This window comes from Ochotona princeps, chromosome 27 (genome assembly GCF_030435755.1).
Source record: "Ochotona princeps isolate mOchPri1 chromosome 27, mOchPri1.hap1, whole genome shotgun sequence".
Lineage (NCBI taxonomy): Eukaryota > Metazoa > Chordata > Mammalia > Lagomorpha > Ochotonidae > Ochotona > Ochotona princeps.
The window spans coordinates 21,301,105-21,327,591 of NC_080858.1; the positions used below are offsets into that span (position 1 = coordinate 21,301,105).

General features: G+C 44.2%; 1 protein-coding gene across 3 annotated transcripts in view; it reads right to left on the reverse strand.

The window, feature by feature from the left end:
* ANO2 (anoctamin 2) overlaps positions 1-26,487 on the reverse strand; it is a 349,050-nt gene that overhangs the window by 160,335 nt on the left and 162,228 nt on the right. For all 3 annotated transcript variants that reach the window (XM_058655873.1, XM_058655872.1, XM_058655871.1), the window contains one exon: positions 22,743-22,853. In XM_058655873.1, coding sequence (XP_058511856.1) covers positions 22,743-22,853 — 111 coding nt within the window. The remainder of the gene's footprint in view (positions 1-22,742; positions 22,854-26,487) is intronic.

Below are 26,487 nucleotides of genomic sequence, written 5' to 3' on the forward strand. Positions count from 1 at the left end.
GGATCAGGGTGAGGAAGTAAAGGTTACACATATGCTTCCATTATATTTATAAGTGACATTTTTAAAGCATGATCTGATGCAATTATGACAAAATGTTCTTTACAGCAAAGCTGTGTCATGGCTACATGGATATTCATTAGCTTATTCCGAATGTTTTTCTGTGTGCACCAAATATTCCACAGCTTTGAAGCAGGGAATGCTTCCGCTGACCATCTGAGGCAGAAATGTCTCATTTGATATGTCTGGCAGTAGCTGTTCACCTGTGACATCGAATGACCTCTCTTACTACTTCCAGAGTGGACAGCTCCTGAGGATTAGAAGATGATTTATTCAGAGTACCCCAAATGTAACCCGAAAAGAGTAAGTGCTATTTTTGGACTTTTTCAGGCTTTGATCAAAAAAGCAAAAAGACTGGACAAGAGAGTGGGGAAGAAGGACTCTTTAGCATACACAGCATTGGCAAAATTCCGATGTCTATTCCAAAATCTCAGACCCATGCAACCCCTATACTCAAGGCTGCCATAATTATCTGTTACAATCTGTGTCCACCCCCGCCCATGCAGCTTCCCAGTCATTTACAGCTCAGCAGGTCACACATTCAGCATGTGCCCTTCTGGGAGCAACTCGTTCTTTGCTTTTTATAATAGTTTGTTTCTAAATGGGTGGGCATAAAAGAGTGCTCTTTTTATAACAGTCCTGTTATTGGAAGCTTCTGGTATTTACAAAGTCTTGGGAGAAAAACACAAGCATTTTACTAACTTAGTGACATAGCCAATTCTGGTGGAAGGGAAGATGTGACAGTTAAAAAGTTCTTTCCAAGGAATATATCGTTCCCAAAATTTCTACCACTTTGACCTAATTCTGTTCTTAGAAACCCCCAGGATGAGCATTCGTAGCAAAAGTTCATGGGTTGTATGTGAGCTCTGTGTGTGTGTGTGTGTAGACATGCACACAGCACAAATAGCCTATATGCATTTCCTATCATGTCCCACAGTTTCTGTCCTTTTACAAAAAAATCTTTTGATACCTGAGTCAGCCAGGATTCAGATAGAAAGGGAAACTTAGGAGAAAAAAACCTAAGGTTATAACAAGAATTATTTCAAAAAGACATAAAGATGGTTACTATTTTGGAAGTTACCTAGTTAGAGTAATTAAAATTGGAATATCAATTGTCTGTTGCTTCTAGAAAGAGCATACCTTAATTAAGAAACATAATTTCACTAACAGATTGCACCTCATTATGATCACTATGGTTTTTTTTCCTGCAGCTGAAATTCAATGTTTCATTGAAGAAAAAAACAGAGACTTCATTTTCTTAAAAACCAGGAGTTTATGAAGATCACTCAGTAGTCATATAGAATATATTTTATTGGGAGCAGAGTCCAGGGTGATGTGTTCTTTTGTGGAAAGGGCACTCAGCTGTGTGATATGTGGGTCGTTATCTTACAGACAATTGTAAATTTAATAAGGAGGTAGATGTAAGGCACACTTAGTTAAGATGTTCCTTGGAATGTACATTTTAGATGTTGTAGTGCCTGCTTTGAACTCTGGTTCCTCCAACAGGATCTAGGTTCCTGGGGGGAGGGACAAAGGATGGTGGCCCAAGTACTACACTATTTTCTACCCATAAGGGAGACATAGGACAAATTCCAGGCCCCTACATTTGGCCTGGCCTACCCTTAGCCACTGGCAGCATTTGGGGTATGAGCCAGAGGACCATACCCTTTACTCTCTTCTCCTTTCTCTTCATAAAATTAAAATATGTAAATATATAAACAGATTTATTAGGAAGCAAATGATACATTGGTGGATTAAAATCTTCTGAACATGGCAAAAGGTGAGAAAAGTGGGAAGAAAAAATAGAAGAGAGTAGAGACAAAAATAAGAAAGGAAATTTATACAACTCATCTTAAATTAACGGCAAAGACACAAGGGTGGCAGAGCGCATGTCCTGAGCTCCCCACGCACAGCCAGATGTACTTGTCTACGGGGCAGGTCCTCCACGGGAGCATGCAATACAAGGCCACTTCTGAGTGCCCAAATTTAAGAACTATTACATCTATTTAATTCATTTCTTACACTAAACAGCTATGAATTCTTACACTTTCAGACTCTGGTTTTGGATGCACTGGGTCTTCTTATCCACATATTAATGGAGAGCTCCCAAACTCACCAAAAGCTTTCCCCATAATTCCTAATGTTTAGGCTTCACTTCAAATGAAAGTGGATGGGGAAATGAAACTTCAGCAGTCTGAGATAGCCGTAGGAAGTAGAACGGCACAAAATGGGAGGGAGAAGAGAGCTGCTAGGCAGGGTCTTAAGTTGCCCTCTGTGGCGAAGGAGCTGAGTTGGAACACTGTGGGGATGAGATATAATAAGAGAGAAAAAATTAATAACCAGGGGACTGGTCAGTGAAGAAAAGTGTTAGAAGAAGCAAGAAGTTGAACACAAGATTAGTATGATTATAAATTTTTTCTGGGGGTGGATAGACTTCCAGGAAAGCCCAAAGGTATAGATATGCTGCTTCCAGAGGGTTGGCCAGTTAGTAACACGTGACTTCCGTGGGACACTGGGGACAGATCCTGGCTCCTCTAAGAGCTCTGTAGTGACACTAATGGTGCAGTGAGCTCTCCACAGAGAAGGGGAGGGACTCAGTCTCCTCTCTGTCAGTGATGCAGGGCAGAGATGACCCAGCACACTTAAGTCTTCTGTAAATAGTTTACCCAGCGTTAAGAATGAGTTTGCATCCTCTCTTTTGCAAAAGGACAGTTTGATTTTATAGGTTGTCCCGCGTAAACAAGCGTGTTAATGTGTGTCGGGATTGGAAGGCCTCAAAAAGTGGAAGCGGTAATTAAACAAGAACAGAAATCTCTTGCCAAATTCTTCTCACATGTGTCTTCTGTAACCAGCAATGAACACCCCCTGAACAATGTAAGCTTCCTGCTCCAAAATATGAGATCTTCAAAAGACGTCTTTACTGATCCAGGCTTATTAACCACATCAACCATCTACAGACTGATTGGGAGGCGGGAGTCCTGATTCCTACGGGAAAGATTAAGCACAAGTACATACAGAAAATCAAAACATCAGGAGCCAGGTTCTTATCAATACTGTTTAGAGAAGAAGCAAGCAAACAAAAGCTCTGCAGCCTGGAGAATAAAAGTTACAAATCTCACAAACATAGGGCATGTTCATATACTGACCCATGTTTCAAGATTTGCTTCTCTTTAAAAAGCTAAGCTGCAGTTTAAAATATGGGAAACATAGGAAATGCTTGCACATGTTCAAAAATATCAATATATTCCCTTTGAGCCATCTAGTAACGTTTTAAAAATGTGCATATAACCACAGTCCATTCAACATATGCACCAGAATGTAAGATTAACTCGTTCGGGCTCTTGCATGTGATTTGTAGTATTCCATGGTCTTTCTTTGGCTATTCCTTGAAATCAACGAACTTGCAAAAGGTGCTTCTGAACCAAAGCTATAGAAGCAGGTTCCTGGAAGGCATAATCTTTCCAAAGGTTCCACTGTCCAAATCCTGCTCAAAGCATCCTTCTATCAGCCCGAGCTAAGACTTAAGGACCTACTATCAGCCCCTAGACAGTTCTCTCTGCATGCAGCAAACTCCTCATGCTGAGATGCTGCTAGGTCCTGTGCTAGAACCATGGGTACAAAGTCAAACAGAAGACCTGCCCTCAAAGAACTCATTTTCAGGAAGAGACAGAAATAAATATGAATAATTTAAAATGTCTCTGGAGGGGCCAGCATTGTGGTATTGCAGGTTAACTTGTCACTTGTGATGTTGGCATCCCATGAGTGTGGATTTGTGCTCTGGCTGTTCTGCCTCTAATTTGGCTTTCTGATAATGCACCTAGAACATCAGTGGAAGCTGACCCAAGTGTAGGAGACCAGAAGGGAGTTCCTGGCTCCTGATTTTGGCCTGATCCAGCCCTGACTGTTGCATGCATTAGGAAAGTAAACCAAAAGATGGAAGATTGCTCTGCCTCTCTCTCCTCTTCAGTTTGCCTTTCAAAATAAATAAACTATTTTTTAAAAAGAATGCCTGTGGCAAATATCCTAAAAAAGAAATATACAGGGCTTGGTTCAATGGCTCGGTGGCTAAATCTTGGTTCAGCCCCAGCCATTGTAGACACTCGGGGAGTGAACCAGCAGATAGAAGATCTTTCTCTCATCTCACCTTCTTTTTGTAAATCTACCCTTCCAATAAAAATAAATAAACCTTTTCTTAAAAAAAAAAAAAAGAAATATGAAAGACTACAATAGGTTGAATTATGGTCCCCAGAATGAGGTGTCTGAATCCTAACCCCCAGAAACTAGAAATATGACCTTGGGGGGGGGGAGACTTTTAAAAATGGGTCTATGCTACAGACCTCAAGGGGAGATTGCCACCTTGTGTCCTGACAAGAGACAAAAGAGAAAAGAGACAGACTTGGCAGATGAGGTAGATACAGAGGCAGAGATAAAAGGATCAAAGCGGCCGAAGTGCCTTCTGAGGGCACAGAGTACTGCCGGCACCTGCTTTGGGGGCCAGTGGCCTTTGAAACCATGAGAAAATGCCTTTCTGTATTTTAATTTGTGGCTGCAGACACAGAAAATGAAGGCAAAGGCCAATAGCTAAGTTGGCTCAGAGGGTGAGAGATGGGCTCTCAGAGGAGAGAATGTTGGTCCTAAAGTTTTCTAGAATGTGAAGAAGTTGGCTAGACAGCAGAGAGGAAAGCATATTCCACGCAAAAAAAAAAAAAAAAAAAAAAAAAAGTTTGTAAGCACAAAGCCACTGAGGCCTGACACAGCAAGATACACCCAGGGAGCAAATGGTTTGGAAATGCTTGGTGGCGAGGGTTCACATTGGAGAGTGGGAGGTGAAGTTTGAGATGTGGGTCATGTTAGGGCCTTGTGGGGAAAGCCAAGAAATTTGAAAATAATCCCCTAAACTCTGGAAAGCATTAGTGGATTTCAAGCGAGGGAGTGTCATAATCAAATTTGTGTTCTGCATAGAACTCTCAGACACAGCGTGGAGAATGATTTGGGAAGGGGCCTGGTACAAGGGTGAAGAGACCAACTGAGGGGACACTGAGACAGGCTAGTTCAACGATGAGGACCTGAACTCAGACACTGAAGAGATGGTAAATCGATGGACTCTGACGGAGGTGGGGTTTGTACCAGGTGGAGGGCACGAAGAAACAAACAACTGAGGATGGCCCCAACGTTTCTGGCTCAGTATCTTTCAAAAGTAGTTTCATTGAACAAGACGGACACATATGCATTTTTTTCTTATTTTAATATTATTCCGTTTTTTCAAAGCCAAGCATAGATAGGAGGCTAACTTCAGTGTTTTAAAAGTCCTTCTGGATCCCAAATACTTTACAAGCTTCCTTCCAAAAAGTGATTAAGGCACGGTGACTCCTCATTAGCAGGTGACAACATGTGAAGTAAGTAGCCACAAGCAGTCAGCACAAAGAGAAAAGGCTTATAGTTGTAAGAAGAAAGAGTGGCCCAGGGTGGAACTGGTGAACTTGGAACTCTTGGTTCATTTGAATGCCATTACCAAGTGCTGTGGCTCAAAGTTACATCCCAATCACCTTCTAGATTTTAAGTCACCCAACTCCTCAGATGGACTCAAAATAAAGAAAACTCAGACTGAATCTAGAATTCTTCTACCATCCACCCACCCAGGTAACAGGCCAACACAACACTCCCCTGGCCCAGAGATGACAATGTCATTTTCCTGGAGACCCACCTCAGACCTCTCTTTATCTGCCAGCTCTCCAATTCTGCCAGATAAAGGAGACAGAAGGAGAGATGCTAAAATTGGGAAAGAAAAAAAAAAAGACTAAATATCAGGATCTAGTCCAAGGCTTGTGGCTCTGAATAACCTCCTTGTTGCTCTCTTAGGCCTGCTTATGTTCTCCCAATTCTGCCAACTCTGCAAAGTTCTGGACCATTCCTTCCACTTTCCTCTATCAGATGGCTCCAGAATGACCTTCATTTGGCAAAGGCTCCAAGGACATCTGATCATTTTAGCTAAATTCACACTAGTCCCTAATCTCTGCTATGAGCCCATGTCATTCTATCTAAAAGAAGATCAGAAAAGAACCTCAAAGACTCACTCCCCTGCCTGTCCTCCAAACTTGGATATGACAAAGAGAAGGCAGGGTGGCTGGCTCCAGGGCCTCCAACTGGAGTTAAAAGCCATAGCAGATTACACAACAAACCTAAGAAATGTCAGCCAAGAACCAGGTCTGACAAGCATGGTGCCATTGCCAGCTTTGTTCCCTGCCTGGGTCTCCAGAGAGCTCAATATAGCCTGGAAAGCTCCGTTTGTGGGATTGAAAACCCCGAGCACTGAGCCGGAACGCGGTGCTCACTGTTACCCATGGATAGTAGTAGTAATCCGTCATTCCTTTTGTTCTTCTTCCTCCTACTCCTCTTTCTCTTTATGCTCCTCCTCCTTCTGCTGCTTCTTCCTTTTTAATGAGGTCTACTTATTTTAGCTCTGATTAAGAATTTACATTTTCAGAATTTCTAGGGTTCCCAGTTTAGAATCTCAGCATGAAATCATTAAAAAGTTGCTGTCCTAAACTATACTCATATATTACTGGCAAAGCAAAGATGGAGGAAAACATAAAATGCATTCCAAATTCAAAGAAAACTATTAGATATATTTTGGGGTGAATTTTACATTTTCATGACTCATCACGTGTGGAGACCATTCTGGGTACTTTGGGGAGATAAACTATCAATGGAAAATTCACTGCCAGGTGAAAAATGGCACCAAAGTAAAGAACATTATATTAAACCATATATTAAGTGCTCCTCTGTGGATTAATACTACTCTCCTATTGTTACGTATGTATATTATGAAGTTGGGAAAAAAGCACATCAGCAACACAACAAGAAAAACTTTCCTATTCTCAGAAGTCAGAGTGACCCTACTAGCCTTCCAAATTGTTTGCAGAAGTTGAAGTTATCACAGGGAGTTCATGCTTTTGGGGTTGATCATTTACCAATCGAGACACATTTCCTCTTGGAGCTAAAACCACAGCTCATGCTTTGTCCCACTGATTCCCTCTACCAAAACCTGGCCTTAGTCCCATTGACGAATTAGTTTCATTGGGAGAAGCATTCATGCTCCATCCATTGCCTCAGAATCATTTTTCCACATTAGTTCCGGGATCTGGCATAAGGGATCCACCCTTCCCCAGAATAAGATAAATGTGTCCCTGACCAGAACAGGAACCAACTTCTAGGATATTGATCCACTATGCCCAGAGCATCTGCTTAGTCCGTCACACGTGCAAGAGCAGCAGAGACCTCCTGATGGCCAGAACGGGCATCAGAATCAATGAGAGATTTCTAAGACATGAATCAAGTGATCTGCCCCACCTGCAATGGCTGCACTGGCTGCACTGGCAATAGATGTTGGATTGGCAACAAAGAAGCAATTACATAAAAACTGCTTCCACAAACCAATGACATAGCAAGGACATATACACATACACATGTATTACCTGTACCAAGCACAAAAACCTTGCAAGAGGAGCCCCCAGGAACCCCTAACTGAACAAAGACTTTGGGTTTCAAACAATCTCTCCTGCTGACATCACCTTCCTGAAATAACCCCCAAATTCAGGAGAAAATTACAAGGACAAGAATGTCCATCACTGTTCAACCACTGGGTAAATGCTAAGAAAACCAGATAATATATTCATATGATGAAATATCATTCAATTACTGAAATGGAGTTCATGAGTGCTATTGAGCAAAACTGGGAATTTCTTATGTTCTAAGACTAAGTTGAAAACCTCACAATACAAAATAAAGAATACAGCATAATTTTTTCAATGTGAAAAATACCCATGAAGATGTTATTTATAATATTTTCAGGAGAAATGAAATAATACATGATCAATTTTCTCTCTCCATGCCTTATCTCTCTGTTCAGATTTTCTACAATTAACATATGTTATTTTATATGTCCCCCAAATGAGTTTTAAATAACCATGGTTGTAGGAGCTGATGATTAACACACTGAAGAAGGGTTTGTGGGAAGTCAGGATGTGGTCAGGTGCCCAGGGTGACCATGTTAATCACTGACCCCCACCTTGACTGTCCAAGCACTAGAGATGGAAAAATCCTGAGGCCTCCGGCTCCGTCCATCCTGCTGTTCAAACTCTCTGGCTATAAGCATGCTCTTTTATGACTCACTCTAGGTCCCTGGGCTGGTCACTTCCCTTAAAGTAATCCAGCTGGCAAAAAGTACACAGTGGCGTTGGGAGGATTCATTCATTCATGTTTACAGACAAGCTCACCGAGATTCTTGGATGGGAACTGCTCCATGCTAACTAGTGCAAGTATCCAGCTGAGTACATTTCCAGGGCAAACTTCCTGCCACAAAATCTCTAAACTCAATGCAGATGCCCAAATCCTGGATAAAATTTATGTCAATTGGCCGGTAGACTGTGCACCATTACAATAAAAATGAATTGGATGTCAAATGACTCCAGCCAGTTTAACACCACCAGCATCTGGCCTTCCTGGGGAATCATGAAGCTGGGTCCAAGAGGCCCAGTGGTGGACAAAGTCGATGCCACTGATGAGCAGGACAGCTTGGCTGTATGTGAGATCTGGCTCTTTCCAGGTTATGGATATCTCCCATGACAGTCCCATAAGTGGTCCAAAGGTGCCACGAAAATCAATACTGGCTATGGTCCCTAGACCAAGCAGAAATAAACTCATGATGCTTTAAACCATGGTTGCTGCATCAGAACACTGGGGAAGTACAGAAAGTAGCTTTTAGAAAAGAAGGCAACAGCATCAGCTCCCCAGATGAGAAGCTGACTTTGGACAATCTGGATTAAAAAATGAGTCATGGAGTAAGCTGCCCCTTTTGCAAAGGCCAGCACTTAGTTTGAGCTGTGATGCAGCCAGCTTCTGACAGTGGGAAATGACAGGCGTGTGGAATATGTGGGAACTGCAGAGACCTCAGGCACGGCTCAAGGCCTGGGATACTGTTTTTCTTTCCTCTGTCTCCTACCAATTGCAAGTTAAGCCAGTGCTCATTTTTCAAGAAAAAAAATGGAAAGCCCAAGTTCATGCAGAGGATATAGACTTACATCTCAGTGGTTTTCTAATCACACCTCAGGGATTTCAGCTGAAAGTCAAGATATCAGAATTAGAGCAGGGTGCAAAGGACATGGTTCTGGCTATCTTCTTTCAAAGAAGTTTGAGAGTACAGATGTCGAAGCTTAGTTAAGTCACAGTATGCCTCCCTCACTCCATCATTCCAAAACTTGCAGAGTGTTGAAGACATATAATTTAACAGCCTCTTCCTACCTCACCCATGAAGGAACCTATTCCTTCATAGATTCAGAGTTAGCATCTGCACTTAATGCTGTTCTAATGGTACATTTTCACCCTGAAGTTCATCCAGATCAGCCTGCTTGGTAATAGCCCAGGAAAGTTATCCCAGGAAAGTTAACTACACTATCACTCTAACATTTAGATGCTTAAAAAAATAAAAACACAGGTCCTATATTTCAGGGAATACTTTGTGTATTAAATGAACTACTAAGTGAACCCATTTCTCTGAAGGTAAACCAGGGAACTAGAGAACATCCCAGTTTTTCTCTGAATTTTGTGCAAAAAATTAGGCTCTTTCATCTGAAACAACAGAGAACTACATTTTTTGAAGGAAGGTTAAAGAGAATAATCAAGGAAGCAAGTCCCAAAGTGCAGGAGGACAGTTCAAAGTTATTGGGATTCATACTGCTATTTCTCTTTTTTTTTTTTAAGATTTATTTATCTTTATTGCAAAATCAGATATACAGAGAGGAGGAGAGACAGAGAGGAAGATTTTCCATCCATTGATTCACTCCCCATGCAGCCATTAATGGCCGGAGCTGAGCCGATCTGAAGCCAGGAGCCAGGTCTCCCATACTAGCGCAGCTCCCAAGGCCTTGGGCTGTCCGTGACTGCTTTCCCAGGCCACAAGCAGGGAGCTGGATGGGAAGCTGGACGGCTGGGATTAGAACCGGTGCCCATATGGGATCTCGGCGCGTTCAAGGCAAGGACTTTAGCAGCTAGGTCACTGCGCTGGGTCCTACTGCTACTTCTAATAACGCTGGCCTCTAGCTTTGGGGTAGAGATAAAAATCAACGAGTCTATATGACAGTAACTAGAACAGAGAAAACCACCAAGTCTTGGCAAGCTTGACCAGGGAGGAACTAATCAAATGGCACGTTTCAACTGTGCTTCCTCAATGACTCCACATAATTGAGGTAGGGAATCTAAGCCCCCGCTGATGATGAACAGAAAGACACGAGGCATAGACACAGCCCCTAGGAGACTGCAGAATCAAGATGAGCCAGGGTGTGGAGCATGCTCCCCACTTAATGACCTATCCCTTCCCAAAATGTAATCCACCAAATTCCAGAGAGGCTACTTTGGAGATGACTAACTCCACACAGTCACGCAACAGACAGCAAAGAAGGGACTAACATTACGGTGCAGTGGAGAAAGCACTGCCTGCAAGTATCAAGTACTAAGCACCAAGCTGAACCCTGACTGCTCGGCTAACTCCCTAATGCGCCTGGGATGGCAGCAGATGACGGTCTGAATGCTTGATTACCGTCACTTGCACGGGAGAGCTGTATGGAACGCCAGGCTTCCTGGCATTGACTTGGCCCAGCCCTGGCCATTATGGCCATTTGGGAAGTGAGCCAAAGGATAGAAGATATGTTCTCTCTCTCTCTCTCCCATCTTTTTTTTTTTTTTTTTTTTTTGTATTTCAAGTCAATAAATGAATCAAAGTGGGGGAAGGAGGGAGGATTTAAAGGTTGAAGGCACATGCTTATGTCAGGCAAAGAAGCACAGTTAGCGGAATGAGTGTTGTGGTACAGCCAAATAAACTACCAGTTGTGATGCCCATATGCTATAGCAAATGCCAGTGCTGGCTGTGCCATTTCTCCTCCAGCCTCCTGCTAATGCATTCTGGGAGGCAACTGATGATGAATCAAATGTTTGGGTTTCTGCCACCTCTATGAGAGTCATAGAGTTCCTGGCTCAGACCTGGTGGTTCTGGACATAACGGGAATGATCCAGCAGGTGGAAAATATCACTTCAGATCATTCCATCATTCTTTCAAATAGATGAAAAATAAATAAATGAACGTTATCTTTAAAGCATTTTCAGAATCACAACTGGGGACTGATGATGCACTTAGCAGTTAACACTCCAGTTAAGATGTCTGAATTGCCCATTGGAGTGTCCAGCCTCCTGCTCATGCAGACTCTGAGAGGCAGCAGGCCTGGCTCAAGCAGTGACCTCTGTTACTCATGAGGAAGACTTAGCTTACTTTTGACTCCTGGTTTTAATCCAGCCCAGTTAGAGTTGCTGGGTTAGGGCTTGCATCTTGGGGAACTTATACTAAGGATTCTTCTGTTTTTTCTTTCCTTCTTTGTTTTTCATTCTTCATGAAAGTTGAATTAATTCTCGACAAGATCAGAAGGTCCACTCGGCAATGGGCTGTAGGTGCTCTGGAAAAGACCCTGCTTCTCACCAGCCAGGGCATGGCTGAGTGGCCATAGTGATGGAAGGCTAGGACGTTCCCACAGTGGTCATCAGATGGGCACTGTCTCAAATCCTCCGCTTCCTCACCCTCGGAAAGGCAGTCCCCGGCATTTGCTTTGAACACTCCTTTGATCACATCTCAGAAACATCACAGGGAGCCAACACACCCTTTGACCCCCAAGGAATTTTTAAAAGGCAGCACTTTTGAGCTTCTGGCACATTAGGAGAGGGAGTGCAGAGGAACCTGAAGGGCCTGAGTGTGCTTCCAGTGGATTCTAGGGAAGTGAAATAATGATCTTGGCCCAGAAGGCAAAAGACAAATTTAATTTACATGCTTAAGGCCGTATATGGAAAAATCATTTAAACTGAAAAAACAGAAAGTCCAAACTGCAAGTCAGTCGTGGCTAACATCACACATCCCAGTGGTATGCGCTGGCCTCTATCGGCCGCTGGCCTGTTCCAACAGTCCCCATCACTGAACATATTTGGGCCTCGTGTTTGCCGAGCAGCCATGAGGTCTGGCCTGAAATGCCACTTCTGAAGCGGCTCTGAGGCCAGAGCAGCTGCTTCCCCTCCCCCTCCGCCTTCTCATTTCACGGGGTGCTGCCCCATCTCTCTCCAGTTTCTCTTCCATAACTCGGGCCTCCAAGCTCTCCTTATTTGTAGCTTCTTAATTTAGACATGGGGCCGGGAGAAATGTATACAGTGAGCAGAGGCAAAGGTCTTATTTTAGCCAGGACTCCTGATGTTGAGTAGGAGCTGTCAGTTGAAGAGGGCCAGAGCCCCCTGTGTGATGGCCTGGGCCACCCGAAGAGTCTATACTTCAGACACCTAATTCACTGGCTCCGTGGAGGGAGGTGTTTACAGACGTACTCAGTGCCTCTGTGACACGGTTCTCATGAAGTCTGAGCCACCCTGCAGTTAATACTTCAAGCAATGTCCTACAGATCCGAAAGGACATCTGTGATAAGAAACCTGCTGTGCTTCCCTACGCAAACCTCCCCACCTGACGCATGCATGTGTGCGTACACACACACACACACACACACACACACACACACACAGAGGGATGACAATGAGAGAGAAGCAGCAGCAAGAACAGAAGAACCCAGCTTTTTACTGCCACCTCTAAATTCCTGCCACTTGGAAACTCACTATCCTTGTAAGATTTTCTGCACTGAGCTCTATGCTTGGCTGTTAAATCTCCACAGAATGTAGGAAACTGGCTATGTAAGCCTTCAACTTTCTCTGTTCATAGTAACCTTAATGTTGTAGTAATGTTTAGGTTAAATGAAAATACTCAACAAATCAATTTCTTGAGTAGCTAAGTTCAAATAATTTAAATATTTATGTCCTAGCATGAAGCATAAATTGAAATGAATATTTTAATTGACTTTTTTGTAAAGATTTATCTATTTTTATTTAAAAGTCAGCTATACAGAGAGGAGAGACAGAGGGGAAGATCTTCCATCTGCCAATTTACTCTCCAAGTGGCCACAATGGCCAGAGCTGAGCTGATCTGAAGCCAGGAGCTTCTTCCGGGTCTCCCAGGTGGGTTCAGGGTCCAAGGCTTTGGGCCATCCTCTGTTTTCCAGGTCATAAGCAAGCAGCTGGATGGGAAGTGGAACAGCCAGGACACAAACCAGTGCCCACATGGGATCCCAGTGTGTGCAAGGAGAGAACTTTATCCACTAGGCTACTATGCCAGGCCCTATCTTACTTGACTCTCAAGGCTAATAATTAAGTCACAGGATAGGTGCACCTGTTGCTCACTCTCCAGTTTCTCCAGACTCAAAATCAGATTGCACATAGCCACTTGTGCTTTTTGTTCCATGGCGATTTTGTGTAACTCTGGCCCTGAAAACTCTGCTTCATAAAACACAATGACAATGAAAGAGCTGCAGAGGGATGTAACAGTGACCCTGCTGAGGCTCTATTGTCTGGCACCGGAGAGAAGTCAAACAGCATTGGGCTTTAACTTCACATCATTTCTGTGAAAGTACTATGGCACCCCAGGGCACCCTGGACATAGTATGAGAAGCATGGTCTGACAAAACATTTGACCATGACGTTATTGTGTGTATGTGTAAATGACCAAAGCAAATGCAAATTTCTACATGAGTAAAATTGCATCAGAAGAGGTCTGGAAGGATCTAGAACAAATCGGCTTCTAAGGAGACACTGTGGGGGCATTAGGTCTAGGGAGATTCTCTATCTATTGTCAAAATGTTCTCCAAGAGAATGTCTTCATGAATAATTTATGTAACTATCCGTAAGTTTTAAAATCTTTTATCTTCATGCACATAGAATACATAAAAGCTTCACCTACATTGCCACATGAGACAGTGTTCACAGAAGGCCATTCCCAAGTGCTAGTGAAGGAGCCGCACTGGCTGGGGCTTCCGGCCAGGGCACTGTGGGTGCATGTGGGTGACGCTTCTCCCAGCAGCTCCTGTTCAGGAGCCTCCCTCTCTCCTGTCATACAGCAGCAATGCTCAGGATGGGGGAGGCAGGTAGAACCTCCAAGAGCACCTTCCAAACCACTCAGCTCTCTCCACCTCTCTTAGGTGGTTGGGAGTTGCTGATCAGAGACTGGGAAACCCAGCACTGCATTGTTAGGGGGAGACCTGGGGCTGGACGGCACCAATGAGGGAGTGGGATGCTCAGGTTCTTCGCTATTGCTGACACATCCTGCATTCAGACACAACGGATCCCTCTGACTTCCCCCAGAGCAAAAAGCTACACCCACTTCTACACTCCTCTGTTCACCCACTTCTCTTGACTGGAATGCCCCCGGGGGATGGGCCATAGGTGAGAAATGGAGGACCCTCCTTGAGAAATACAGAGATAGAGAGATCCAGAGAGGGAGAGAGACACAGAGGGAGAAGTGCCAGAGCCAGAAACAACAAAGGAAAGATTAAAATAAATTGTTGAGAGTAACAGTATACAAAACGGCCAGCCTTCAGCAGCAGACACCTGTTCAGCAAGGGAGCTATGCTGCACAAAGAGGCCTGTTTCATGTCCTTATTCCCAGACAGGACACACTCAAAGGGAGCAGGGGATCTGCACATGGCCTGCAAAGCTTCAGACCCCCTCCCCATCTGCAGGTCCTTAGGAGACAGGCTCACACCAGGCCTCCTCCTGCCACCTGCTCCTCACTCAGGATAGCTATGTGGTAGACAACTGAGGTCCAGGGTCGTCCCAGCAACAAGTCTGGGGCAGACAGGAGGACTTAGGAGGTGGATTTGGGCTGCACCCAGTCTTCCCTTCCCATGTGCTGTGGGCATCGCTGCCCAGTTGACTGCTCAATCTCTAAGAAGAGGCCGAGAGAACCCTTTGGACTTTTCATGTTATTGACACTCCAGTGGTTCTCAAGTCCTTTACTGCCTTCCCACCTTTCCTTCCTGGGAGAGCCTGGGTGTGCTCCACGGCATATTCTGATGAACCACACCGAGGCAGCCTGTGTGGAATCCCGAAACGCGTCTTCCTTGTCCCAGAGAGACAATTTCAGACAGGATCATCCACCTCTGCTCCTGCACCTCCCCGCTCCCCGCACACCTCGACAGCCTCCCATCTGCCTACCGCTGGAGTCCTTCCCCGCCAAAGGCTGTGCACTTCTGCATAATTTATCCCACATGTTTGTTTGTTGTGCCTGCCAGAGGCATCCATCGTAAATGTTTCAATGCCTTAACTTTAGATGAATTTTCTTTTGAAATACTTGTCCCCAGGGTGATGCACTGAACAGTAAATTAACACCCATCTATCCACGGGCCTCCTCTTGGCACAGGCTTCCTTCCAGCTTCAGTGTTCCTATAAAACATTCATTAAAAGGAGATTGCAGGCAGCACTAGGCAGAGGGAGGGAGACTGATACCTGCCCCCACACTGAGTCAGTATCTGGGTGACATGTTCCATGAGGCAACTCCTGGGACTGGTTAAGTTGGGATTCAGTTTTCAAGTCCTCTAGGTGCTGTGTGTCATGGGAGAAGACCTTTGTAAGACCAACCTTCACCTTTCCTTTCTGCTTGCTTCATGCTCCTTTGCATTGCAACCTAAAAATGTTGGTTGCCTCCTTTCTGAAGCCTTCAATGATCTGATCCCATATGTGTCACTCCAAGGTTGCCATCACACTCTCACACCCACAAACACCATACTCACATTCTCTCATGTACCCGCTCTCAACCAAACACTCACCCAAATGCCTTCACATCCTCTCAAATCTCAAAGCAAAGGCTCCAATGGCAAGTCATGTAGCTAATAGGTTCTACTGCTGCTAAGCTGACTTACAATCAGACTCTTGGACCAGGCTTCTGCTGGTTACTCTCAGATCGACTGTCTTCCTTATCCTGCCCCACCCTCACCCTTACCACCACCTTGGTTCCTGCTCATACAGCACCAACTGCTGAAAACCATCTCATAGAATAATTGATCAGCTGACTTTCAGTTAGATTTGGTCAATGGGAGGTACTGATGGAATCCTAGACATCAGAAAGAAACATTTTAGGATATACCCCCAACTTCCTACTCGCTTCACAGGGAGTGTTGGCATCACCAGATGTGGCCACACCTCCTCCAACAGCTCCAGCTGCCAGTGGGTGGTCCTGGCTACTGGCTTCTTGCTTTGGCGATAAAGCTGCCTTCCCTGTCCTTCCAGCCCCAAGATGGGCAGTCCCTCCTGCTGTTGCTAACCTCTCACTTACCCTAAAATCCCTACTTGATTGACATCCCTTCTTCCACCTTAATAACTGTTTCTTCCCATTGTCTTCCCTCTGATGAACTGTGTCTTTTGACTATACTCTTACACATGCAATGTTTACTGAAAGAAAAAAAAGAGGCATGAGATAGAACCAGCGGGGGGTTTGGGGAATGGAAAGTTCAGAGGGTGAGAGGCAAACACCAGCACCTTTCCCTCTGCATTCCCAATAGAGCTCTGCTGTCTTCCATGAGCAGAAAAAAATCCCAGCCCTAGAGGGGAATGTGATAAAATCTCCAAATCCTTCCCAGGAGAAACTCTTCCAGTAAAGACTCAAATTGATCCAGGAAAAGAGAGAGAGAAAACAACCTATTCTTTCATTAAAAGTTCCAGACTACATAGTTTTCCTTGGAAACCCAGTATATCTCTGTGTTTATGTTCCTGCCTTCTCTCGACTGACTAGTGAACATCCTGATGTAAACTGAAATAATTCTCCCCACTGTTGCCCTCAGTGGAAATAAAGCATCACCCCACCAACATTTACAGAAAACCACCAAAGTAGGGTAGCACGTTTGTTTCTTGCCCATCTTTCCAACAAATACCACAGTCCTTACTGCCTTTAGGTTGTGGAAGAAGAGCCAAACACGCCTGTTTTCAGAGTGCCTTGGGATCCGTGGAAGGAAAACACTTGGAAGATACAAAAACTAGAGGTTAAGAGTGCAGCTCTTGAGGCAGACTGCCTGCCTCCCGCAACAGCTCTACCCCATACGCATTCTCTCTCTAAACCTCAGTGTGTCACCAGTGAGTAGAAGAGCATAATGGCTGTAAGACTCAAGTAAGATAAAACTGCTCACTCTCTGTACAAATTGAACACTATAAATGTTACTGTTGTAACCTTATCATTTTTAAAAAAGATTTATTTTTTATTGGAAAGGTGGATATACAAAGAGGAGGAGAGACGGAGAAGATCCTCCATCCGATGGTTCACTCCCCAAGTGACCGCAACGACCAGAGGTGAGCCAATCTGAAGCCAGGAGCCAGGAGCTCCTCCAGGTCTCCCACGCGGGTGCAGGGTCCCAAAGATTTGGGCCGTCCTCTACCGCTTTCCCAGGCCACAAGCAGGGAGCTGGATGGGAAGCAGGGCCACCGGGATACGAACCAGCGCCCATTTGGGTTCCTGGCACATTCAAGGTGAAGACTTTAACCACTATGCTATTGCACCGGGCCTGCAACCTTATTGTTTTAGACATTCTAACTGTGCCCCCCACCCTTAACAATCAATAAAAGATAATATAAGATTGCCAAAATAAGGCCCAGCACGGAGCCTAGTGGCTAAAGTCCCTGCTTTGTGTTCGCCAGGATCCCATATGGGTGACGGTTCATGTACCAGCTGCTCCACTTCTCATCCAGCTCCCTGCTTGTGGCTTGGGAAAGCAGTCAAGGATAGTCCAAAGCCTTAGGACCCTGCACCCATGCGGGAGACCCAGAAGAGGTTCCTGACTCTGGCTTCAGATCAGCTCAACTCAGGTCGTTGCAGCTACTTGGGGAGTGAATCAGCAATTAGAAGATCTTTCTATCTCCTTCTCTCTAATTCTGACTTTCTAATAAAAATAAGTAAATATATGTTTTAAATTGCCACTATATCAGGTAAGGGGACATTCCAATTTCCAAAACTGATTACCATCAGTGTAGAAAAGTGCCAACTCAGAACCAGAGAAGTCACATAATCCAACCTTTCCTTGGGCCAGCGGAGGCAGAAGAGGCAGCGAGTGGGGTTCCACTGCCTGGGAAAGCACCAACGACTGTCAGCTCAGGATTCTACTCTGCCCACTTCTGCCAACCTCTCCTGATTTGTCAAATTGCCCTCCCCATGGTGTCCCTGCAGTTACCAGCTCATTGCCTGAAGAACATTTCCTTTCAGATCAGCATCACTCGTATAAGAAGCGCACTATTCTTATGAAAATCTTATATGAAGAGTTGAAAATAAAACCAGCAATGGGACATAGCTAACATCATACTTTACGGTAAAAATGGTAAAATACATTTTCCTAATACCAAAAAGAAAGCGTATTCTTACCACTTCTATTCAATACTGTACAAGAGACTTTACTAAGGAAGAGAGAGCGAGAGGAAGGATATACGCAGATTTAAAAGGAAGAAATAAAACTGTTTATAGAAAAATGTTATGATCATATAAATGGAGAACTCCTAAAATCCATTAAAAACTATTAGAATAAATGAATTCAGAAAAGAGGTGGGATACAAGATCAATATACAAAACAATTATATGTCTTTATATTACCAACTGAACAATCCAAAAATAACACCAAGTGAACAACTACATTGGCAATAGCAATAAAATTAATAAAATAATCATCACTAAACGTATACAATGAAAACTTTAAATATTACTGGAAAAAAACTAAATAACTGGGAAAACACGCATCCGTTCCTTCTATTCAACGAGCCTTGGTTCCAGGGCTCCTCCAGAAAGCAGAGTCAGACGCTCAGGTCCGCTATGCAAAGTGGAGACACATTTGCATATAACCTTTGCATATCCTCCTCACTCTTTAAATCATCTGTAGATTATTTATGATAACAACACAATGTAAATTCTACAAAAATAGTTGGTGTACTAGAATAACTACAAGGAAAAAATCCTGTCCATATTCATGATGAATGCCAATTGTATTTCTGAATCCTCTCAATCCACGGTTGGTTGAATTCATGGATGTGGAATCCACAGATACAAAGAACTAATTGTAACATATTCTCAGAATAGAATATTTGCTATTAGGAAAATGAGAATACGTCCCAACTCAATCTACAGACTCAAATCAACCCTTATAAACACCTTGGCTTGTTTTTCTGTTTGTTTTTGTTTTTTCAGAAATCAGCAAGCTGGTGATGAAATTCAAATGGAACTACAAAGCATTAACTACAAAGAATGATAAGCAATTTTGAAAAGTAAAGCTCCACAATGCTCCATCTTAAAACTAACTCTACAGGCACAATTGTGATGAGTGTGTGGTACTGGCCTAAGAGAAGATTTACAGCTCAAATAAACTTCTACATTATGTTTAGCTCATTTTTCATGAGGATGTCATGACAATTCAGTGGGGAAAACAGTCTTCCAGCAAGTGGTGCTGGGACAACTATGAATTTAGGCTCCATTCATGCCAAAAATCTAACTCAAAAGGAATTCTGAAACTAATTATAAGAAGTAAAATCACCTATGAGTCTATCAAGCAATGATTGCTTAGATGTGGCACTAAAGCACAACTGGCAAAAGGAAAAACAGATAAACATACATACACATATACTTATATATGTATATATTTTACGTGTGTGTGTGTATATACACATACACTCATAAATCTTACAGGGGCAGGCATTTGCCACATCAGTTAGGATGCTAGACCCCATGTCAGAGTACACATGTCAGTTGGGACAGCTAGACTCCATGTCACAGTACACATGTTTGAGCTCTGGGTCCAATTCCAGCTTCTTGCTAATGCTGGGAGACAACAGGTGATGGCCCCATTGCTTGGTCCCTACCCACAGGGAGCCCAGAATGGGTGCTGAGCTCCTGGTTTCAGGCTGGCCCATCTGTCACGGGTATCTGGGGTGGGGGGCGAACCAGCAGATGGAATATCTGTCTATGTGTCTGTCTTTCTGCCTTCTTCAAAAGGTTGAGTATAAAGTTACCATAGGATCCAGCAATTCTCCTCTAAGATATACACCCAAACACATAAAAACATATAGCCAAACAAAACTTGCCCACAAATGTTCATCATAGTTTCATTCGTAAAGGTGGGGATGACCCCAGTGTCTACCAACTGATGGATGCATAAGTTCAATAAGGCAAATCTAGAACTAAAATGTTATCTGGCAACCAAAAAAACTGAATTATTCATAGATATATTACAAAATGGATGATTTTAAAAACTGTTCTGACTGTAAGAAGCTCCAGAATACATGATACACAATTCCATGTACGTACGTGAAAATCCAGTTAGAAAAATTTGTAGAGACAGAAAAGGGATCAACTGTTGCCCAGAATTTGGCACCTGTTGGGTTTAACATTTCTTTTTGGGTAACAAAAAAATGGTTTTAAATAAACCATTTTAAAATGTTTTAAACTTAGATTGTGGGCACAACTGCACAGAGTATGAACATACTAAAGGACACCAAACTGTATACTTTCAATGGGTGGTTTTTATGGTATGTGAAAGAAATCTCAATAACAATGTTCTTTTTTAAAAAATGCACCTGATAGCTTTAAAATTTAGAACACAGTGAACCTTGCAGATCAGTTGGAGCTGGGTTTGATTACCAGCCGTCCAATTACTAGCTACGTGGTCGTGGGCAAGCTCCTGAACCATTCCAAGCTTTTAGTCTTGCAGCAGGAAGGAAAGAAGGAGAGGAGGGGACATGCAGCCCCACAGTTACAACGAAGGCACAGCCCAGGGGATTGTCTGGAGAGAAAAGCAAAACATCCAAGACCACCAGCTTTACTGGATTCTTAACCCCATGCATTTGCCAGAAAATGGTGCCTTTCCTAAATACACACACACACACACACACACACACACACACACACACAATGCTGCCCCAGAGCTAAGGTAGGGTGTGGGTTATAGTGTGTACTATGCTATGCTATAATAGTAAAACTACAACTCTGTCTGCAGTTAAGAGCAGCATCCCTCAGGAAACAGCAGGTGTGCCATCTTTATCCTCCACCTATGGCCAGATCTATAGCAAGAACAGAAGCATTTACAATATTAATGGAACTTGGGGAACACAAGAAGGATCCTGACCATCCAATCCCAGGCCACTGTTAGTTTACACTAACTCACTGGGGAAGGTCATTTCCCCTCAGCACCCAGAAAGCATTAGATGCTTTGAGCTTTGCCTTTTCAACAGCGTCATGCAAATAGAGGCTGGATGCTAAAACGTAAACATATGTATCATTCATAATGCATTCAGATGTGTCTTAATTATTCATGGTTCCTGAAAGTTATTGGACCTATCATGCATACATATCTCAGCAATGTTTATATTAGAACCAAAGCCTCAAGTGTACACAGCTCCAGCTCCTTGGCATTCCCGTCTATGAAATTAAAATTAAATGAGTCCGTGGTCAATAAAAGTTACATGTGATTTCCATAAAATTATCTTTTGTATATTGCTCAGGGTAGAAGAGGTGGTGGAGAAAGAAGCAAGGAGTGGCTGGAGTTGGCAGAACAGAATGTGTGCTCTCTGATGAGGAGGGCAGGGTAGCTCATCTATCCAAAGAATGAATTCATTATTTCCCTGAATAATTGGGGGTCTTGAACTTATTCTTCATCTGGGGGGAAAAAAACTCAGAGGGCCTCTTTCTGTCTTCTGTTTAAGCTTGTAATTTTTTTAAATGCCAGTGTTCCAGGCTCCAAATCATCACATTCTTCTGTTTTGGTGCTTGCATACATTTGCATGTTAACATGAATGGTTCCAACTTACTGAACATAAAATGAAATGAAATTTGAATTCAAGTCCAATATGGAGAAAAGACACATGTGAAAACAACAGATTTTTCAATCTTGAATTTTTTCAAGAATCAGATTTGGAAAGACATAAACACACACACACACACACACACACATCTTCTAACTTCAAAGAAGGATAGTAGTCAGGTACTTACAGTTAGCTATTGCCAAAGAGGATCCCACACCCATACAGCTCCTCTGTGCGTGCACGCGTGCACACACACACACACACACACACACACGAGTGACAATAACAAGCACTACGAACATTTGCAGTTCACAGGACAGATTCTGAAGCTGTTTTGATGACTGAATTCCACCATTAAACTCAGAAATTGGACTCAGAGGACAAGCTCACCATCATATTGCTGGAGGCCTACCCAGGTAAAAGGAAATGTAAGGAACATGATGGGTGCAGGTCAAGAAAATGCAGCCATGAGTTCACCTCTGCCAGCCCTGAAATCCACTGGAGCCAGTGCATCAGAAGGGCAGTACAACACTGTCAGGTGAAAGACAGTGGAACAAGCAGCCCTGGCTCGGAAGCCTGGATCCACCTTCCATGGGCTACTGTGAGACCCCTGGCAAATGCCTTCATCTGTAACACACAACTGTTTTTCATGAGTTTCCATTGCCAAAAACAATAGTACCAGCCTGACGGATTGAAGAAAAACTGACACAGTGGTGGGTCTTCTTGTTATTTACAATTGAAGTGGTGACCTCCAGAGAAATGAGGTCTGAAACTCCTTTTCCCCCAGAACAGAAAGTCCAAGAGCTCTGACTTCCAGACAGTGAACAGTGTCAATCCTCTTCTCATCCGGTCCCATATTACTTGTCTGCACATCCCAATTTCCTGTCATGCAGGCGTTCCAAATACAACGACCACCCATCAACAAATAAAGGGGATGTTCTGTGACAGGTGCCAAATCTTACCTCATCTTCACTCCCAACGGTGTTTGCATCTAATTTCTGCACCACTGACTTATCACTCTCCTTTAGCATTTTCTCTCGCACTTTAGTTTCATACTCGGGCCGGGAATGTTCCTAAACCAAAGAGCCAGAGAGTGGTTAGTGAACAGGAAGAAGAGCAACCTTGGCCTGTGGGTTAAGATCAGACACAAGAACAATGGAAGGCAGGGTTTAGGACGGGATGCCATTGGACATGAAGTGCCACACCACTCACAGTCAAAGGGTGTCTAGACCAAGAACACATTGTGAGGAAGAGAAAAGGGATGTGCAACACTTGTGAGGACAACGGAGACCAAACCTGAGCACGTTCCTGGGGGTGGCACCAGCATTGAGAAAGCAGAGAGGAAAAGTTAACCAGGCAGCTGATAGGAGGAGGAGACATGTGCTTTGCGCAGCAGTCTGACCAAAAGCATAAGGAGACATCTGGTCACCCCCCACACCCCACAAGCTATCCTTCCATCTCACTCTTTAACTTACAAGCAGCCAAGTCCCAGCTGGAAAAACAGATGTGTCCCACAGCTGGAAGCAAGGGCAACAACAAAACTGCTTCCTTGCGCTGTTACTCAGTGAGCTACAATGGCGACCAGGAAACATCAAAGTCAAAGATGAACATGGGGAATCTTAAAACTCACTTGCTCGGACCTGTTTCCTGTATGGCCTAGGTGAGTCACTCATTGGCAAGCACACGGATGCTCAGGAGACCTCACTGGGCCATTCAGCCGTGTAACCGTGAATTGTGAGTCACCAGGCATGGGAAAGAACACCTAACTCATCAAGAGGACTCTGGTCAAATCAAATTAAAGCAGATGCTGGGGCAGGAGACTGCATGACTCACTTCAAAGGGAATGCAACAGTGTACACCTGGCCTCCTTGGCAGGCCTTCCCTGCAGCTTCCAGCTCCAGGACAAATATCTACAGGTATGGAGATATTGTGTGCCTGCATCATTTGCCGGTTATGCGTAGTCAGGGGTTCAGGTGCTGCTGGCTTGTAGTGGGCTCTGCTCTTCAGGGAACACACCTGTCTTTATCCCTACCCTCCTGTCAGATTCCAGAGGCCAGCAAGCTTGGCTTCTTCCCTGTCTCTGGATTTCCTAAGACACGTCATGACACTACAGGAAGAGACCATTTAAGCCGCTAACTGGTAGAACCAATAAAACAGCATGTGATGGTTAAGCCCGTCCCTCATCACCCAACTTTGAGGATCTGTGGGCCCCACCCCTTCCAGGAGGCCTTCTCTAACTGTTGCAACATAGCTAGGGGGCAGGATCTCCTCGCTCCCTGGTATAAGCGTTTATAGCTTATACCAACACTGTAAGTCTTGATTACATAAATTTCTTTCTTTAGTCCCTGCCTTTTAGTATTTCCTTACATGTGAGTCTTCTTGTCCTCACAAGAGGAATGGCTACCTGCTCTGAATCATTTCATGTTCCTTGCCGTATCTGGCAGAACACAGACAGCTCTAAATGCTGACAAAGTTGCTTGATTGCTTCTCTTGCTTCCATCCATTCTCCAGCATGGAGAATTGTACATTTACCAAGATGTGTGCCGAGCAAGTGTGAGGTACAAAAGGATTCCAGGGTCTGAAAGGCTGGAAAATACCACAAGATGTGTTGCCTTTTGTTGTCAGAGTTACATAAAGAGAGGAAGGAAGGAAGGAAGGAAGGAAGGAAGGAAGGAAGGAAGGAAGGAAGGAAGGAAGGAAGGAAGGGGCAAAGAAACAAAGAATGAGAAAGCGAGAGAAGAGGGGAGGCAGGGAGGGAGGAAGGAAGGAGAAAATAAAAGATAAGACAGGAAAAAGTAAGGAAAACAGAAGCTCTACTGTCAGGATACCTGCTTCATTTTCTTAAGCCCTATGTTTCCCACAGGGCTCCTGCAGGGATCTTTTGAGAAGCAGAGTTTGAAATATCCTCCATGGCATATGAAATCCAGTGGAAGTTTTTCATTTAAAATCGTGGCAGTGTCTTTTGGTGTGTACCATATACTGAGCCCTTAAAATCCTGCAAGTCGCAGTGCCTTCTCCTTTTCCTACCCTGCAGAGGGGCTGAGGAAGTGTCCCCCCCGGTCCCGGCTGACTGGGAGAATGTTTTCATTCTTGACGTCACTCCAAGTGCTTCCTCAGGTCACTGTAGTTGTGGCTATGTCCTGTCTCATCCATACTGTGTCCCTGTTCATATAGCCCCTCACGTGGTTCAAACAAGCCCAACACTCTCAGAACACAGGTGTAGAGTCTGAGACGCAGAGCAGTTTCAGGCTGCTCTGCATCTTGGCAATGGCCGGTCAGACCAAGCTCTTCCTGTGTGCAGGTCGGACAAGGTTATAGATTCCTTCAACAGCAGGACCACAGAATTCCTTGCCAGGGCAGAATCGGGACCCAGAGAGGGTTGCTTTGCCATACCACATCATGGGCAGATTAACCGTATTCCTGATGTTGATTTCCCAGACTCAACCTCCCTCCACAAGACTCTGGGAACTATTTCCACTAGCTCAGTCTTTCCCAGGAACTAACCTGGAGGAAGTACCTTGACCAAACACAGGACTGTCCTTAGCTGATGAAACCATACAATCTAGATATACGTTCTGGAAATGCATGTCCTCAATGACGCTCTGGACACTTTAGTAGGTACAGAAGCATTGGTGCTGGCGCTGTAGGCTAGTCCTCCTTCTCACAGAACTTACCTCCCACTGGGGGAAGTTAGCAGGAAACAAACCAGCACACAAACAAGACACTGGCAGACGAAGGAAAGACAGACCCAACAGGGCAACATTTCACTCAGAGAAGGCAGGAATGTACAGGCCATTGTGGAGATGGTGGGATCGGGAGGGGGTGGTGAAGAAAAGCACTCTCAACAGCGGGACTGGCCAATGCAAAGACCAGCATGAGCCTGCAACAGAGTGAAGCACTACGTGGTTGGAAAGCCTGAGCAAGGAAGAGAATGCTGTGCGAGGTGATCAGACAGGTAGGCGGAAGGGTTTGTTTCCTCTGAGGATGTCTAAAGTTTGTTATGCCTGGAGGGCGGTGGGAAAGATAAGGATGTGTTCAGAGTTCCAAGACTGCCTGGTGCAGGAATGACAGAAGATACCCTAAGAAGATAGGCTGGCAACATTCTATATTAGACATTTACAGATCCCCCAGAATATGGAGGTGGTTCTATGCTCCATACCAAAGCCTGTTTCACAGTAGGTGTTTAATGCTTGTGTTTAGAACTGAATGGAATTTTCTTTTCCAGGAAGACAAGGCTGACCTCCTTTTCTCTCACTATGACCTGGCCCTGGGCTGCACACCTGTGGGGCGCACCGAAAGGCTATGGAGCCAGCTAGCCTTGCCAGAGCCTCCCAGCGATGTCATGAAGAACAACACTTCACTCGTGATAAACCCTGCCTCATCCAGGCCCCTCTTCAGCCTGCATGTGAGTTCCTTCAAACGTGTACCTCCCAGGAAGTTACCATGGCTCATTGGCTTAAACAGAACAACAGGCAGCCTTGCTACAGAAAGAAAAATGGGTCATAATCCCATTGCTGCCAGAGGCTTGATGCAGAGATTTCCAGGGCACTGAGTCATGACTGATGTGCTTCTGTGTGCCAGTGTGTTTACAAGCCCTCTGACAGGGAGATGTGCTGCCTTCCTCAACTTTTCTTTGCCGACTCACCGAGCTTGTCTCTGGCTCATACAACCTTGGATGACAGAATTGTTTCTTTACTTTTAAATTTA